This window comes from Thalassophryne amazonica, chromosome 9, assembly GCF_902500255.1.
Source record: "Thalassophryne amazonica chromosome 9, fThaAma1.1, whole genome shotgun sequence".
Classification (NCBI taxonomy): domain Eukaryota; kingdom Metazoa; phylum Chordata; class Actinopteri; order Batrachoidiformes; family Batrachoididae; genus Thalassophryne; species Thalassophryne amazonica.
The window spans coordinates 23296214-23313224 of record NC_047111.1 but is presented as its reverse complement, the minus strand read 5'-3'; the positions used below and the strand labels follow the sequence as shown (position 1 = coordinate 23313224).

Here is a 17011-nt window from a genome sequence, read left to right as displayed (position 1 = left end):
CAGGAGGCCGGTGTTACAATCCATCAAATGTGCAAAGACAGATACACACAGTGTTACCAGATCTCCCACCAGAAGCAAGCAACCAATGAAGCCCAAAACACTAAAACGTGAGATTTGACAAGATTATTCATTTATATTAAGTTTTCAATTGTGGTGTGCAGAAACAAACTGACAACTAAACTACCATATAAACAAACTAAAATTAAACATTTTATTCCATTAGATATTAGTCTTTCATTTTATTTCATTTATTTATTTTTATTTGTTGATTAAAAATTGTAATAAATAACTGATTGTACATTTACATCCAGAAAGTATTCACAGCTCTTCACTTTTTCCACATTTTATGTTACAGCCTTATTCCAAAATGGAATCAATTCATTAAATTCTACTCACAGCACCCCATAATGACAACATGAAAAAGTTTAAATTTTTTTTGCAAATTTACTGGAAAAAATAAAACTAAGAAATCACATGTACATAAGTATTCACTCCCTTTGCTCAATACTTTGTTGATGCACCTTTGGCAGCAATTACAGCCTCAAGTCTTCTTGAATATGATGCCACAAGCTTGGTGCACCCATCTTTGGGCAGTTTGGTCCATTCCTCTTTGCAGCACCTCTCAAGTTCCATCAGGTTGGATGGGGAGTGTCGGTGCACAAACATTTTCAGATCTCTCCAGAGATGTTCAATCAGATTCAGGTCTGGGCTCTGGCTGGGCCACTCAAGGACATTCACAGAGTTGTCCTGAAGCCACTCCTTTGATATCTTGGTTATGTATGTTGGGTCACTGTCCTGCGCCCCAGTTTGAGTTCAAGAGCACTATGGAGCAGGTTTTCATCCAGGATATCTCTGTACATTGCTGCATTCATCTTTCCCTCAATCCTGACTAGTCTCCCAGTTCCTGCTGCTGAAAAACATCCCCACAGCATGATGTTGTCACCACCGTGCTTCACTGTAGGGATGGTGCCTGGCTTCCTCCAAACATGACGCCTGACATTCACACCAAAGAGTTCAATCTTTGTCTCATAAGACCAGAGAATTTTGTTTCTCATGCTCTGAGAGTCCTTCAGGTGCCTTTTGACAAACTCCAGGTGGGCTGCCATGTGCCTTTACTAAAGAGTGGCTTCCGTCTGGCAACTCTACCATACAGGCCTGATTGGTCAATTGCTGCAGAGATGGTTGTCCTTCTGGAAGGTTCTCCTCTATCCACAGAGGAATGCTGGAGCTCAGAGTGACCAATGGGTTCTTGGTCACCTCCCTGACTAAGGTCCTTCTCTCTGATTGCTCAGTTTAGACGGGCAGCCAACTATAAAGAGTCCTGGTGGATCTGAGCTTCTATTTACAGACGATGGAGGCCACTGTGGTCATTGGGACCTTGTAAGCAGCAGAAATGTTTCTCGACCCTTCCTCACATTTGTGCCTCGAGACAATCCTGTGTCTTATCAAATCATGTCCAATCAACTGAATTTACCCCAGGTGGACTCCAATTAAGCTGTAGAAACATCTCAAGGATGATCAGTGGAAACATGATGCACATTTTGAGCTTCATAGCAAAGGCTCTGAATACTTAAGTACATGTAATTTTGTGATTTTTTTTTTCTTGTCATTATGGGTTCTTGTGTGTAGAATTTTGAGGGGAAAAAATGAGTTTGATCCATTTTGGCATAAGGCTGTAACATGAAAAATGTGTAAAAAGTGCAGCACTGTGAATACTTTCTGGATGCACTGTAACACCTTTATTAAAATTAGATGCAATTAATTCAGACAATAACAGTGTTAATGAATGCAAAAGCCTAAATTGGTTCTTACATCAACTTGGGAAGGTTTTTTTGTACCGTGTCATATGTCTCACAACATGAACTGCACGACAGTAAATCACACTTAAATCTCCTGTCGAGAGTGGATCCATTCTTTCTCCCACCGGTGGTTGGAATTTTTGCTGTATTTGGGAAGGAAAAAAATAAAACTTTTCATCCTTAAACTCAGTATGTATTTCATCCAAGTAAGCTCACAAGAGCACCGTTAACTATTAGTCCTTTATTAGACACAGTAAGTCTGTCCTATTAACATAGACCATAATCATTTAAAGTGGCAGCAATTAAAATGCTGATTAAAAGCCTAATCAGGATCCAATGTGTCGCAGCCAATTAAGAACCTACAGTATATCCAATAATCAGGTCTCTCAAATCTGAAAGTGTTGCAAATGTGAGTTTGTGTGTGATAACAGGTCATTTGAGAATTTGTCAAACGTATTTACAACGTGACAGGATGAAGACGGCACTCATAAATGTCTCGATTCATCTGGTTCAGTCTCAGTACCACAGACCAACACATCCTACCAAAGACGTTGCAGTGTTTAACAAATTTAATTAAAGAGTGATAGGTTATTTTCAAGATTCATATGGCAAGGGAAACGAGCCACGATTAAACACAAAGCTCTGCGGTTAAGAAAAGAGAAGGAACAGGCCTTCCCTGCCTACAAGATTATCATCTAAGAGCTCCACTGAGACCATTAGTTTGCTTATGTTCCCCAAAATTCTCAGAAGCATGGAGGGGATTAGAAGGTACAACAGTGAAAGGAGTACCAATTACAGCCTAATTAACAGATAAATTGCAAGATAGGCTGATGTTTCAGATGAGCCCGTCTGACATCCTTCTGAAACCTTGGTAGGAACTAGTTAAAATCTGCGGCTGAGTCATCAAAAATTTGCGCCAAATAAAAGTGATTTGTACTTAATTTATACTTAATATATGATAAGAGTAGTAAGTACTGTAGAGTAGTATCACAATGAAATCTCCTGGGAGCAGGTGCTTTGTGTGTGTTTTGTGAGTAGCAGAAGGCAGGGTTTAGGCAGGGTCAGGCGCTGATTGACAACTGGTGGGGGTCTGTGACAGGCTGACATGTCAGCCTATAAACGTCACGCTTGTGTGAAGACTGATAGAGTGGTTTTGATAGATTTGCTGGTGAAAGACGGTGAAGGATGCAAATTGCGCACGGGTGCTGCTGCTACAGCTCTTATGGGAGAGACTGACGTGCACACCACAGTGGACAATGTGTGTGTTTCAACTTCTAACAAAAACCTGAAATGATTGTAAAAGGTGGGCTGGTCACTGAATGGAAGCTGCTCCCGGGAACACCAGACAGAGCAAGCGGTGCGTCAGCAACACGTCTTCCCCCACCAACAGGGAGGTGAGACCCACATCACAGAGGCAAAGAATAAGTCACGTCCATGTCGGCTACCACACGCAGGAAGAGATCTTGGATTACAGGCAAACCAGGTCTGGTAGTGGCTCAAAAACTTAAAAACTAGTTTAGTGCCATAACAGCAAAGCTGTGGCAGAAAGACAACAGTAAGTCTGTTCAGCCTGCGATGGGTTTATATGAATATTTAAATGAAATGGTGGAGCAGTTAAAAATCATTTTTGGCCCAAGTGAACCCAAAAACAGGCCCCAAGTCGAAAAATTATGTGTACCCCTTCAACACGACAGGTGTGTGTGTGTGTATTGGGGGGGGGGGTTGAGACTACCATTATGCATAAACAGACATTCACAGCACACACACTTACTTTGGCTGTGGCACCTTGGCTCTGTGCTCCAAGCGAGGTGGAGGATCTCGACTGTAGGAAGTCCAGCCGGGGAGGCACTGGAGGTAGCTGAGACACTGGAGATGGTGAACGTTCTACCTATGCAAGTACACACAGACCACACATTGAGAAAAGGAACATCAGGAATTCCCCTAGAACAACTGGAAAACATGGGGAAGCTTATAGCAGGAAGGTGAGACAGAGTCACGGGCAACAGAAACAAAAACACCAACTCAGTGAGTGACAGAATGTACGGTCCTCATACAGTAGTGTTCAGAATAACAGTAGTTGCTATGAGACTAAAAAGATTCATCCAGGTTTTGAGTATATTTCTTATTGTTACATGGGAAACAAGGTACCAGTAGATTCTCACAAATCCAACAAGACCAAGCATTCATGATATGCACACTTAAGGCTATGAAATTGGGCTATTAGTAAAAAAAAAAGTAGAAAAGGGGGTGTTCACAATAGTAGTAGTGTGGCATTCAGTCAGTCAGTGAGTTTGTCAATTTTGTGGAACAAACAGGTGTGAATGAGGTGTCCCCTATTTAAGGATGAAGCCAGCACCTTTGAACATGCTTTTCTCTTTGAAAGCCTGAAAAAAAATGGGACGTTCAAGACATTCAGAAGAACAGCGTAGTTTGATTAAAAAGTTGATTGGAGAGGGGAAATAAAATGGACACACACAAAAAAAAGACGCATAGATGAAAACAGAAAACAACCATCAAAATGGATAGAAGAATAACCAGAATGGCAAAGGCTCACCCATTGATCAGCTCCAGGATGATCAAAGACAGTCTGAAGTTACCTGTAAGTGCTGTGACAGTTAGAAGACGCCTGTGTGAAGCTAATTTATTTGCAAGAATCCCCCGCAAAGTCCCTCTGTTAAATAAAAGACATGTGCAGAAGAGGTTACAATTTGCCAAAGAACACATCAACTGGCCTAAAGAGAAATGGAGGAATATTTTGTGGACTGATGAGAGTAAAATTGTTCTTTTTGGGTCCAAGGGCCACAGACAGTTTGTGAGACGACCCCCAAACTCTGAATTCAAGCCACAGTTCACAGTGTAGACAGTGAAGCATTAATCTTTTTAGTCACATAGCACTACTATTATTCTGAACACTACTGTACATGTAATGACCATGGAGATCTAAGTAAATCAAGGTCACATGGGATTGAAGACAAACATCTGTGACGTAGATAAGGAATCCAGTTAGCTCAACAAGTGACACATCTATCACCAATACGAGGTCTGTGAGAAAACTATCCGACCTTTTTATTTTTTTCAAAAACTATATGGATTTGAATCATGTGCGCTTGCATCAGACAAGCTTGAACCTTCGTGCGCATGCGTGAGTTTTTTCACGCCTGTCGGTTGCATCATTTGCCTGTGGGCAGTCTTTGAGTGAGCACTGGTCCACCCCCTCGTCGGATTTTTATTATCAGGGAAATGGCTGAGAGACTGCTGCTTTGCTCCATGAATTTTTTTTCAGAAACTGTTAGAGACAGCCAGTTGGAAACCATTCGAAAGATTCAGATGGATTTCGGTGAAGATTCTGTCGGCGTCACACGGATTAAGGAGTGTTAAAACCTTTTTAAAGACGGCCCACAGCGGCGGAGGGCGCGCAGCGCACCGAGCGGCCATCGACAGGCTGGAACGACCAGATCATTTCTAAACTGAACGCTGTGTTGATCCGGGACATCGTGTGACTACCACAGAAATGGCAAGAGAGCTGGACATAGCACTTTTGTGGCACAATCCACTGTTACAAGAGATTTTGTAATGAAAGACATGCGGAGGATTTCGCGCGTCGGCACGGAGCCGCTCATTGCGCACGACAAAAAAAAAAAACAAAAAAAAAAAACCCCTCCGTGTTGGAAGCCATTCAGAAGATTCAGATGGCTTTTGATGGCTTTTCAGTTGAGTGAGTATCCGAGAAATTGTTTAACAGCTAGGCATGTTCCAACTTGTCCTGTGAGACTTCCAACACAGAGGTGTTGTTTGTCCAGTGGCTGTGAGCGGCTGCATCCCGACGTGCGAATCCGTCCGCACGTCTTTCATTACAAAATCTCCTTTAACAGTGGAATGTGCCGATAAAGTGCTGATCCCGACCTCTTCTGAAACTTCTCTGCTAGTCACACGACGTCCTGCATCAACAGAGCCTTAAATTTGGAAGTGATCTGCTCATTCCAGCCTGTTGATGGCCGCTTGGGGCACGGTGCGCCCTCCGCCGCCGTGGGCCGTTTTTAATCATCCTTAATCTGTGTGATACCGACAGAATCTTCACCAAAATCCATCTGAATCTTTCGAATGGTCTCAGCCATTTCACTGACAATAAAAATCCGACGAGGGGGGTGGACCAGTGCTCACTCAAAGCTTGCCCAAAGGCGAATGACGCAACCGACAGGCGTGAAAAAACTCACGCATGCGCACGAAGGTTCAAGCTTGTCTGATGCAAGCGCACATGATTCAAATCCATATAGTTTTTGAAAAAAATAAAAAGATCAGATACTTTTCTCACAGACCTTGTACAAAATAACCTAATTTTTCACTCATCACAATAGGTTACACTCCTACCTTGGTGCAGGCCAGCCTGCTCATAACCAGCTGTTGATCCTCCAAGCGATCGTCATCATCATCTTCAATGGCAGTAGGATCTGATCTGCTCGGTCCCTGGAACCCAGCAAAGGAGGCCCCAGAGGCTTTAGGGTGAAAGGGGTCCACAACGATGGGCTCTGTGCCTTTTATCTCACAGCGGCAAAATGGGCATCCCTGGCCTTCAGACTCCTGGGTGGCAGAGGAGAGGGAAAAAAAAAAAATTAAACCTTGATGGACAGAATGAACAGGACATTCATTACTGCATACTGTGCTCATATGGAACACTTCATGCTCGCTCAAACACACAAGTAGAAGCTGAAATGAGAATGAGGCATTCAACGCGATGCTGCAGTCCTTCAACACATTCCTACTTTACACTGTTGGGTGTGGGGGTGTGTGTGTGTGTGCGTCTCCCTCCCAATCAATAATCATATCAATAACCTGTAAAGACAATGCAACAGTACTTTCACTGGATGGATTTTTTATATAAGAAGTAAAATTGTGGTGAGTCTGGGTCGTATCCCAGTGGTCACTGGGCGATATGTTTATTATGTCACATGAGAAGACATACAGCCATTCAATCTCATTGGGCAGGATAATTATACTTCAAACGTATTAATTAAACGATCCAAAACTGCCAAAGTGAGAGAGGCTATAGCAATATCTGAAATGACAACACCATGGGCCGGGACCATTACACTTTACTCACAGCACTGGCTTCCAGTTTGTTTTGAAGTTGATTTTAAAAGCTTACGTTTGCCCCACCTTACTTATCTGGGATTTAAACTCCCCAATCACAACAGGCCACTGCTGTCATCTGATCAGTTTTTCTTAGATATCTTGAGGACAAGATACAAGTTGTTGGGGTGATTGTGCTTTTGTGGACGCAGACCTCAAGCTATGGAATAAGTTACCCCCTGATGTATTACTATTACTGACCCAGTACTTTGGTCATTGTAAAGGGTTATACAAATAAATGATTGATTGATTGATTGATGTGAGCATACACGCGTGTTTTACTGGATAACTTCACCTTTCCTGCTGAAGTCAAACAGCCAGACTGAAATAATTATCTTTCCTGTGCATCAGTACATTCTTTGTCCACCAGATGGCTCCCAGCACCCATGAAACAGAGAGCTCTGTGTTTGTTACAGATGACCCAGCAGTAACACTGAGCACGTAGACATGTAGTCCGTTAAAGACACTGTGCTGACATGAACCTTCAAGCCTGATACACCACTTAGCCCTCAAGGTGGCTCTTTAATACAGCCCCTGGCAAAAATTATGGAATCACCGGCCTTGGAGGATGTTCATTCAGATGTTTAATTTTGTAGAAAAAAAAGCAGATCACAGACATGACACAAAACTAAAGTAATTTCAAATGGCAACTTTCTGGCTTTAAGAAACACTATAAGAAATCAAGAAAAAAGATTGTGGCAGTCAGTAACGGTTACTTTTTTAGACCAAGCAGAGGAAAAAAATATGGAATCACTCAATTCTGAGGAATAAATTATGGAATCACCCTGTAAATTTTCATCCCCAAAATTAACACCTGCATCAAATCACATCTGCTTGTTAGTCTGCATCTAAAAAGGAGTGATCACACCTTGGAGAGCTGTTGCACCAAGTGGACTGACATGAATCATGGCTCCAACACGAGAGATGTCAATTGAAACAAAGGAGAGGATTATCAAACTCTTAAAAGAGGGTAAATCATCACGCAATGTTGCAAAAGATGTTGGTTGTTCACAGTCAGCTGTGTCTAAACTCTGGACCAAATATAAACAACATGGGAAGGTTGTTAAAGGCAAACATACTGGTAGACCAAGGAAGACATCAAAGCGTCAAGACAGAAAACTTAAAGCAATATGTCTCAAAAATCGAAAATGTACAACAAAACAAATGAGGAACGAATGGGAGGACACTGGAGTCAACGTCTGTGACCGAACTGTAAGAAACCACCTAAAGGAAATTGGATTTACATACAGAAAAGCTAAACGAAAGCCATCATTAACACCTAAACAGAAAAAAACAAGGCTACAATGGGCAAAGGAAAGCAATCGTGGACTGTGGATGAAAGTCATATTCAGTGATGAATCTCGAATCTGCATTGGGCAAGGTGATGATGCTGGAACTTTTGTTTGGTGCCGTTCCAATGAGATTTATAAAGATGACTGCCTGAAGAGAACATGTAAATTTCCACAGTCATTGATGATATGGGGCTGTATGTCAGGTAAAGGCACTGGGGAGATGGCTGTCATTACATCATCAATAAATGCACAAGTTTACGTTGATATTTTGGACACTTTTCTGATGTTTGAGGATTATGAAATCATTTTTCAAGAAGATAATGCATCTTGCCATAGAGCAAAAACTGTGAAAACATTCCTTGCAAAAAGACACATAGGGTCAATTTCATGACATAGGGTCAATGTCAATGAGCAGATGTGATTTGATGCAGGTGTTAGTTTTGGGGATGGAAATTTACAGGGTGATTCCATAATTTATTCCTCAGAATTGAGTGAGTCCATATTGTTTTCCTCTGCTTGGTCTAAAAAAGTAACCGTTACTGACTGCCACAATCTTTTTTTCTTGATTTCTTATAGTGTTTCTTAAAGCCAGAAAGTTGTCATTTGAAATGACTTTAGTTTTGTGTCATGTCTGTGATCTGCTTTTTTTCTACAAAATTAAACAACAGAATGAACATCCTCTGAGGCCGGTGATTCCATAATTTTTGCCAGGGGTTGTATAAATATGAAGCTGGAGCGCCCCCAGTGGCAGATTCACCAAAGCTCAGACCTCAAAGCTCCTCCAATTTTAGCTCTGTTGGTTACCCACCATACACTCGAGTACAAGGAACAGAATTTCGAGGAAGGTAAGGCCAGGATGAACCGTGTGTTATTCACAGTGATGTGACAATGAATCTGTCTATTTGTTCCCAGTTGACTACAACTTTCACTGCTGTACTGTAGAAGGAACCATGCGAAGCACACCAGCAGATGCTATTAGCTAACTGTAGCTCATATGACCTGGCTGGCTGATGCAAACAACATCATAACATTGCCATCACAACATTCAAAAGATGTAATCAAGGTACATTAAAAGGGAGAAAGTATTTGTGTACTGGAACCTTCATTTTCTTCGTGTTTGTTTTTAAGCAACTGTCCAAGCCAATACAATAAAGCTAAAGTTGAACACTTGTTTAAGAGTCAACTCAAGTCTGGGAGCTTGCACTGTCACGTTATCGTATTCACAATCGTGAGAGAACTTAAGGTGAAAGTGCCTAGGATTTTCAGCCGGCAATCACTCGCACGTTTCATGCATGAGGACTGAACGGTGGTTATGACCTCTCACTGGCCATACATTCGTGAGGAGTTAACCTCGACGTGGAAATGTCCTCTCGCTGTTGATCTGTCCATGAGCAGGAATTAATGGACTTCATTTAACATGCCACAATCTTGAGAGAACTGGAGGAGGTGAAAGAAAGCTGCACACTGCAGCACAACGGCACGCGGGTCCGCATATGAGAAGTGGACGTGGAAATGTCCTCTCGCTGGTGAGCTGTCCATGACAAGTGGATGTGGACATCCTCTGAACATGGAAGCTTGGCTGGCCGCCTCTTCTTCCATGGTTTAGAAGCTTCACTGCCAGCAAAGTCCAGCAAGAAGAATAAAATCTATCAATCCAGGTATGTACTAATAAAAGGATTTTTCATCCTGGCGTGTAGAATTGTGGCGGCTTGGTGTACAGTAGCACAGTGTTGTGTAGATTTACATACAGCTGCAGAGTGTTGTGTAGACTTGCTTAAAAACTGCGTAGCTTCTGTGTCCAGTGCTCTACGCCAAAAAATTAAACAGGTTTCATTTTTAAACAGGTTTAATTTGTCGCATCCACCTCACGTAACCCTCAAAATATGGAATCACTCAATTCTGAGGAAAAAATTATGGAATCATGAAAAACAAAAGAACGCTCCAACACATCACTAGTATTTTGTTGCACCACCTCTGGCTTTTATAACAGCTTGCAGTCTCTGAGGCATGGACTTAATGAGTGACAAACAGTACTCTTCATTAATCTGGCTCCAACTTTCTCTGATTGCTGTTGCCAGATCAGCTTTGCAGGTTGGAGCCTTGTCATAGACCATTTTCTTCAACTTCCAAAGATTTTCAATTGGATTAAGATCCGGACTATTTGCAGGCCATGACATTGACCCTATGTGTGTTTTTGCAAGTGTCCAAAATATCAATGTAAACTTGTGCATTTATTGATGATGTAATGACATCCATCTCCCCAGTGCCTTTACCTGACATGTAGCCCCATATCATCAATGACTGTGGAAATTTACATGTTCTCTTCAGGCAGTCATCTTTATAAATCTCATTGGAACGGCACCAAACAAAAGTTCCAGCATCATCACCTTGTCCAATGCAGATTCATCACTGAATATGACTTTCATCCAGTCATCCACAGTCCACGATTGCTTTTCCTTAGCCCATTGTAACCTTGTTTTTTTCTGTTTAGGTGTTAATGATGGCTTTCGTTTAGCTTTTCTGTATGTAAATCCCATTTCCTTTAGGCGGTCTCTTACAGTTCGGTCACAGACGTTAACTCCAGTTTCCTCCCATTTGTTCCTCATTTGTTTTGTTGTGCATTTTTGATTTTTGAGACATATTGCTTTAAGTTTTCTGTCTTGATGCTTTGATGTCTTCCTTGGTCTACCAGTATGTTTGCCTTTAACAACCTTCCCATGTTGTTTGTATTTGTTCCAGAGTTTAGACACAGCTGACTGAACAACCAACATCTTTTGCAACATTGCATGATGATTTACCCTCTTTTAAGAGTTTGATAATCCTCTCCTTTGTTTCAATTGACATCTCTCGTGTTGGAGCCATGATTCATGTCAGTCCACTTGGTGCAACAGCTCTCCAAGGTGTGATCACTCCTTTTTAGATGCAGACTAACGAGCAGATCTGATTTGATGCAGGTGTTAGTTTTGGGGATGAAAATTTACAGGGTGATTCCATAATTTATTCCTCAGAATTGAGTGATTCCATATTTTTTTCCTCTCTGCTTGGTCTAAAAAAGTTACTGACTGCCACATTTTTTTTTTTCCTGATTTCTTATAGTGTTTCTTAAAGCCAGAAAGTTGCCATTTGAAATTACTTTAGTTTTGTGTCATGTCTGTGATCTGCTTTTTTTCTATGAAATTAAACAACTGAATAAACATCCTCCGAGGCCGGTGATTCCATAATTTTTGCCAGGGGTTGTACCAATGCTGGATAAAGCTTGTTCTTTGTACCTCTCTTCTGAGTACAGTGTGTGTGTGTGTAGTAACATCTGCACAAAACTAACTAAATAAATAAATAAATAAAATAACCCTGTGGCACTGTATAAGAATTTACATTTATGTCCTAATTTAACAGTGTGGTGGCTTCAGCCATCCTGTACGGTGTGGTCTGCTGGAGCAGCAGCATCACAGAGAGGGACAGGAAAAGACTGGATAAGATCATCAGGAAATCCTGCTCTGTCCTGGGCTGTCCTCTGGACTGTGTGCAGGAGGTGGGGGACAGGAGGGTCCTGGCTAAACTTACATCTATGCTGGACCACGAGTGTCACCCCCTGCTGGACGTTCTGTCTGCTCTGGAGAGCAGTTTCAGTGACAGACTCATCCACCCTCGCTGTGTGAGGGAGAGATTCCGCAGATCGTTTCTCCCGGCTGCTGTCAGACTGTACAATGAACAATGCTAGTACTGTGGCAACCATAGCAACCAGGACAATAATCATGTCATTACCTGCTGTACTTATTAGATGCAATAATTTAACTTATGGCGCAAACTCAAGTCGCTTTACCTACTATATTTTACCCTGTCCATATTGTAAATATCAGAGTAACTTGTCGTACATTTCATGCTGAAGTCACTTTATCTGATCACTTTTACATCCTGACAGTGTATATCATCCCGGCAGTGCAGCATTGAACTGAACAATGGTAGCCTTAGCTTTACCCGGCACTCAGTGCTTTTTTTAGTTCTTGTTTTTTAAGAGATACTTGTTTTATTGCATGCCCTTCTGTCTATTCCTACTGTTCTATGCTGCGATGTGACACTGAAATTTCCCCCATTGAGGGATGAATAAAGGCTTTCTTATCTTACCCCACCACACACACACACCAAAAATGACACTTCATGACTACATCAGCGTTTCATCACAGCGGTTACTCAGCTTTTCTTTTTTATTTTAATTCTGGATTTGCTTTTGGGATATCAATACTTGGTATAACCCTTTGTAGTGTGTGTCCACACTGACCTGCCAGGCTGTTAGACAGGAAGTGCACATCAGGTGTCTGCAGGGTTCTATCTTCACATCCTTGTCGTTCTCTGCACAGATCTTGCAAAGCTGAAAAGTGGAGCCCATCTCACAGTACAGCTCATACTGCTCCTACAGGGGCGGAGGAGGAAGTGCAGGAGAGCGACAGGTTTCATTTCAGATCACAGTTACGCATCACACAGGGAGAGGACAGGATACATACAGTCCAAAGTGGAAAGACTGAAAAGGTCAAATGTCACTCAACACTGTAAATGTAAAAACAAACCTGAGTAACTTTGATGTGGTCCTGTGGAGACGGTTCACACAGGCCTGTCAGGTCAGGATTCTGTGCACGACCATCTGGGAACAAATAGCTGTAAATCAACACGCAGACAGAAATATATTACCTGTAGGTTCAAAGTTGGATCTTAAAATATATTTTTTTTAATTATCTAAAGGGGTTGCCCTCTGATCAAATTTAAAGAATTAAAGGGGAGACAGTCTGTGTTTCAAGCTGGCTGGCTGTTTGTGGCATTTAAAGGATTAAGCTAAGCGATTAATGCCTTGCTCCAGTTTGCACTCAGCTTTCACACTGCATAAACAGCAAAAATAAGTTGGACAGGCATTATGTCAGAGACTGTAAAGATCACGACATTAAACTTTTAAACAAACACCACACTTTGAAGTTGTTGAGGAACATTCCAAGTCCAAAGTAGGGAGCTCTACGAGGTCTGTGAGAAAAGTATCCGACCTTTTTATTTTTTTTAAAAACCATATGGATTTGAATCACGTGTGATTACATCAGCCAAGCTTGAACCCTCGTGGGCATGCAAGAGTTTTTTCACGCCTGTCGGTGACGTCATTCGCCTGTGAGCACGCCTTGTGGAAGGAGTGGTCCAGCCCCCTCGTCGGATTTTCATTGTCTGAGAAGTTGCTGAGAGACTGGCACTGTGCTTGATCAAAATTTTTTCAAAAACTGAGGCACATCCGAGTGGACACCATTCGAGAAATTCAGCTGGTTTTCGGTGAAAATTTTAACGGCTGATGAGAGATTTTGGATTGTTTCTATCGCTGTAAGGACTTCCCACGGAGCGGGACGTCGCGCAGTGCTCCGAGGCGACGTTGTCATCTTGTTTCAAGATGAAAACCTCCAAATTTAAGCCTCTGTTGACCCAGGACGTCGTTAGAGAACAGAGAACTTTCAGAAGAGATCGGAATCAGCAGTTTATCCGGACATTCCACTGTTAAAGGAGATTTTTTAATGAAAGACGTGCGGACGGATTGGCCACAGGAAAAACACCTCCGTTGGAAGCCTTAAGGACAAGTTGGAACATGCCCTGCTGTTAAACAATTTCTCAGATACTCACTCAACTGAAAGCCACCAAAAGCCGCCTGGATTTTACAAATGGTTATCAACACGGAGGTGTTTTTCCTGTGGCGGGCACGCCGCGCCGGCTGCGAGCCGACGTGCCAATCCGTCCGCACGTCTTTCATTAAAAAAAAATCTCCTTTAACAGTGGAATGTCCGGATAAACTGCTGATTCTGACCTCTTCTGAAAGTTCTCTGTTCTCTCACAACGTCCTGGGTCAACAGAGGCTTAAATCTGGAGGTTTTCAGCTTGAAACAGGATGACGACGTCCCGCTCCGTGGAAAGTCCTTACAGAGATAGAAACAATCCAAAATCTCTCATCAGCCGTTAAAATTTTCACCGAGAACCAGCTGAATTTCTCGAATGGTATTCACTCGGATATGCCTCACAGTAATTGAAAAAATTTTGATCAAGCACAGCGCCAGTCTCTCAGCAACTTCTCAGACAATGAAAATCCGACGAGGGGGCTGGACCACTCCTTCCACAAGGCGTGCTCACAGGCGAATGACGTCACCGAAAGGCGTGAAAAAACTCACGCATGCGCACGAGGGTTCAAGCTTGGCTGATGTAATCACACGTGATTCAAATCCATATGGTTTTTTAAAAAAAATAAAATTGTCGGTTTCTTTTCTCGCAGACCTCGTATCTATTTGTCTATCCAGACAGGTGTGAGCACGTGTGCGCGTCACTTGAATCTTATTGAGTTTTATCTTGTATGTAGCTGTGTGTTACCCGGAAAATGTGTTATTATTAATATTAAATTTTCCGTTGTTACTCTCATAAACAATGTGACAACATGCCTTTAAACGTATAAAGATGTGTTGTGTGTTATGCGGTATGACTTACAATCCCTCTCTGTATCCATCAATGAGGGCTTGGAAGAGTGGTTTGTTGTGGGGGATGGTCTGCAGAATGTTCCCGTCGGCTGTCACATAGCCGATAGCCCACTGACCGAGACGAGTGCAGCTCAACCTGAATATGTAGCTGAGAAGAAGCAAATAATCTCAGCCTGGAGCGCACACTGAAATGTATATTGCACACAGTATGTCCAGTCTATTCCTCTTCAGAGCCTATAAAATGTAAAGTCATGAGGGCAACATATTGGTTGTAATTCCCTGCCCCCATAGTTCTATAGGCACAGAGGACCGATTAACAACACACACCCAAAGGTATCTGTAAGCTGAAAAATGAAAATAATTTCAACAAAAAGGATGATACATATTCTGTACAAATCCAGTTATTTTCTATAAAAAAAAATGGTCACCTTGAAAATCAAGAGGAATTGCACACTTTGGGGCCACAAGCACTTCTTTAACGATGTTTTGGCCCTCACGACATTCAATTATTCAATAGCGATTTGAAGACCTATGGATGCTGAGATATATATATATACATATATACATATATACCTACATACACCACGGTCAGTGACAATTCCATGTCTAACTAGCGTGCATCATTTTCTGCACTCTTTACCTGCATTAATTACACCTGTTTGAACTTGTTACCTGTATAAAAGACACCTGTTCACACACTCAATCACACTCCAACCTGTCCACCATAGCCAAGACCAACGAGCTGTCTAAGGACACCAAGGACAAAACTGTAGACCTGCACAAGGCTGGGATGGACTGCAGGACAACAGGCAAGCAGCTTGGTAGAAGACAACAATGGTTAAGATTATTTATTAGAAAGTGGAAGAAACACAAGATGACTGTCAATCTCCCTCAGTCTGGGATTCCATGTAAAATCTCACTTTGTGGGGTAAGGATGATTCAGAGAAAGCTCAGAACTACACAGGAGGACCTGGTCAATGACCTGAAGAGAGGTGGGACCACAGTCACAAAGATTACATTAGTAACACATGATGCTGTCATGGTTTAAAATCCTGCAGGACAGCAAGGTCCCCCTGCTCAAGCCAGCACATGTCCAGGCCCGTTTGAAGTTCACCGATGACATCTGGATAATCCAGAGGAGGCATGGGAGAAGGTCATGTGGTCAGATGAGGCCAGAATAGAGCGTTTTTGGAATCAACTCCACTTACCACGTTTAGAGGATAAGAACAACCCCAAGAAAACCATCCCAATCATGAAGCATGGGGGTGGAAACATCATACTCTGGGGGTGCTCTTCTGTAAAGGGGACAGGACGACTGCACCGTATTGAAGGGAGGATGGATGGGGTCACGTATTGTGAGATTTTGGCAAACAACCTCCTTCCCTCAGTAAGAGCATTGAAGATGGGTCATGGCTGGGTCTTCCAATATGACAATGACCCCAAACACACAGCCAGGGCCACTAAGGAGGGGCTCCCGTAAGAAGCATTTCAAGGTCCTGGAGTGGCCTGGCCAGTCTCCAGACCTGAACTCAATAGAAAATCTTTGGAGGGAGCTGAAACTCCAAACCTGAAAGATCTAGAGAAAATCTGTATGGAGGAATGGGCCAAAATCCCTGCTGCAGTGTCTGCAAACCTGGTGAAAAACTACAGGAAACGTTTGACCTCTGTAATTGCAAACAAAGGCGACTGTACCAAATATTAACATTGATTTTCACAGGTGTTGAAATACTTATTTGCAGCAGTAACATAATAAAATAAAATAAAAAAAAATCATACATTGTGATTTCCGTATTTTTTTTTTTAGACTGTCTCTCTCATAGTGGACATGCACTTAAGATGAAAATTTCAGACCCTTCCATGATTTCTAAGTGGAAGAACTTGCAAAATCACAGGGTGTTCAAATACTTATTTTCCTCACTGTATATGAGCTGAAAGATTGAGGATACCACTCAACTCGGGGGGTGCTCCATTGAATAGTATGTTTCATTTTTCAATGAATGAAAATATTTTTTCCATTGCACAAGTGGAAAATATTCATTATTTGTTTTATATGACAAATATATTTGTGCCATGAGAGTGGTGGAACCCACCAGTTCAGCTAGGCTGAGGAGCTTTTAATAGTGTGTGTGGTCACCACCGTATGGGTGGAAATCAGAATCAGAATCAAATTTATTGCCAAATAAGCTGGAAAAGGTTTGAAAATGTTTTAAAAGGCATTAAAAAAAACAAACCAAAAAAAAAAACAAAAACAAACCAAAGCAGCTCTCAGACCAACATTTGAACCTGTGTAGTACATCAAGATGCAGGTCAG

The 17011-nt window shown here is 42.1% G+C and overlaps 1 protein-coding gene across 1 annotated transcript in view; it reads right to left on the bottom strand.

Moving 5' to 3' along the window:
- The window catches only part of LOC117516892 (E3 ubiquitin-protein ligase CBL-like), a 49334-nt gene that overhangs the window by 10331 nt on the left and 21992 nt on the right, over positions 1–17011 (bottom strand). The window contains exons 6-10 of the mRNA XM_034177775.1: positions 14711–14848; positions 12781–12868; positions 12495–12626; positions 6168–6377; positions 3571–3687 (exon numbers count right to left, since the gene is read on the bottom strand). Coding sequence (XP_034033666.1) covers positions 3571–3687; positions 6168–6377; positions 12495–12626; positions 12781–12868; positions 14711–14848 — 685 coding nt within the window. The remainder of the gene's footprint in view (positions 1–3570; positions 3688–6167; positions 6378–12494; positions 12627–12780; positions 12869–14710; positions 14849–17011) is intronic.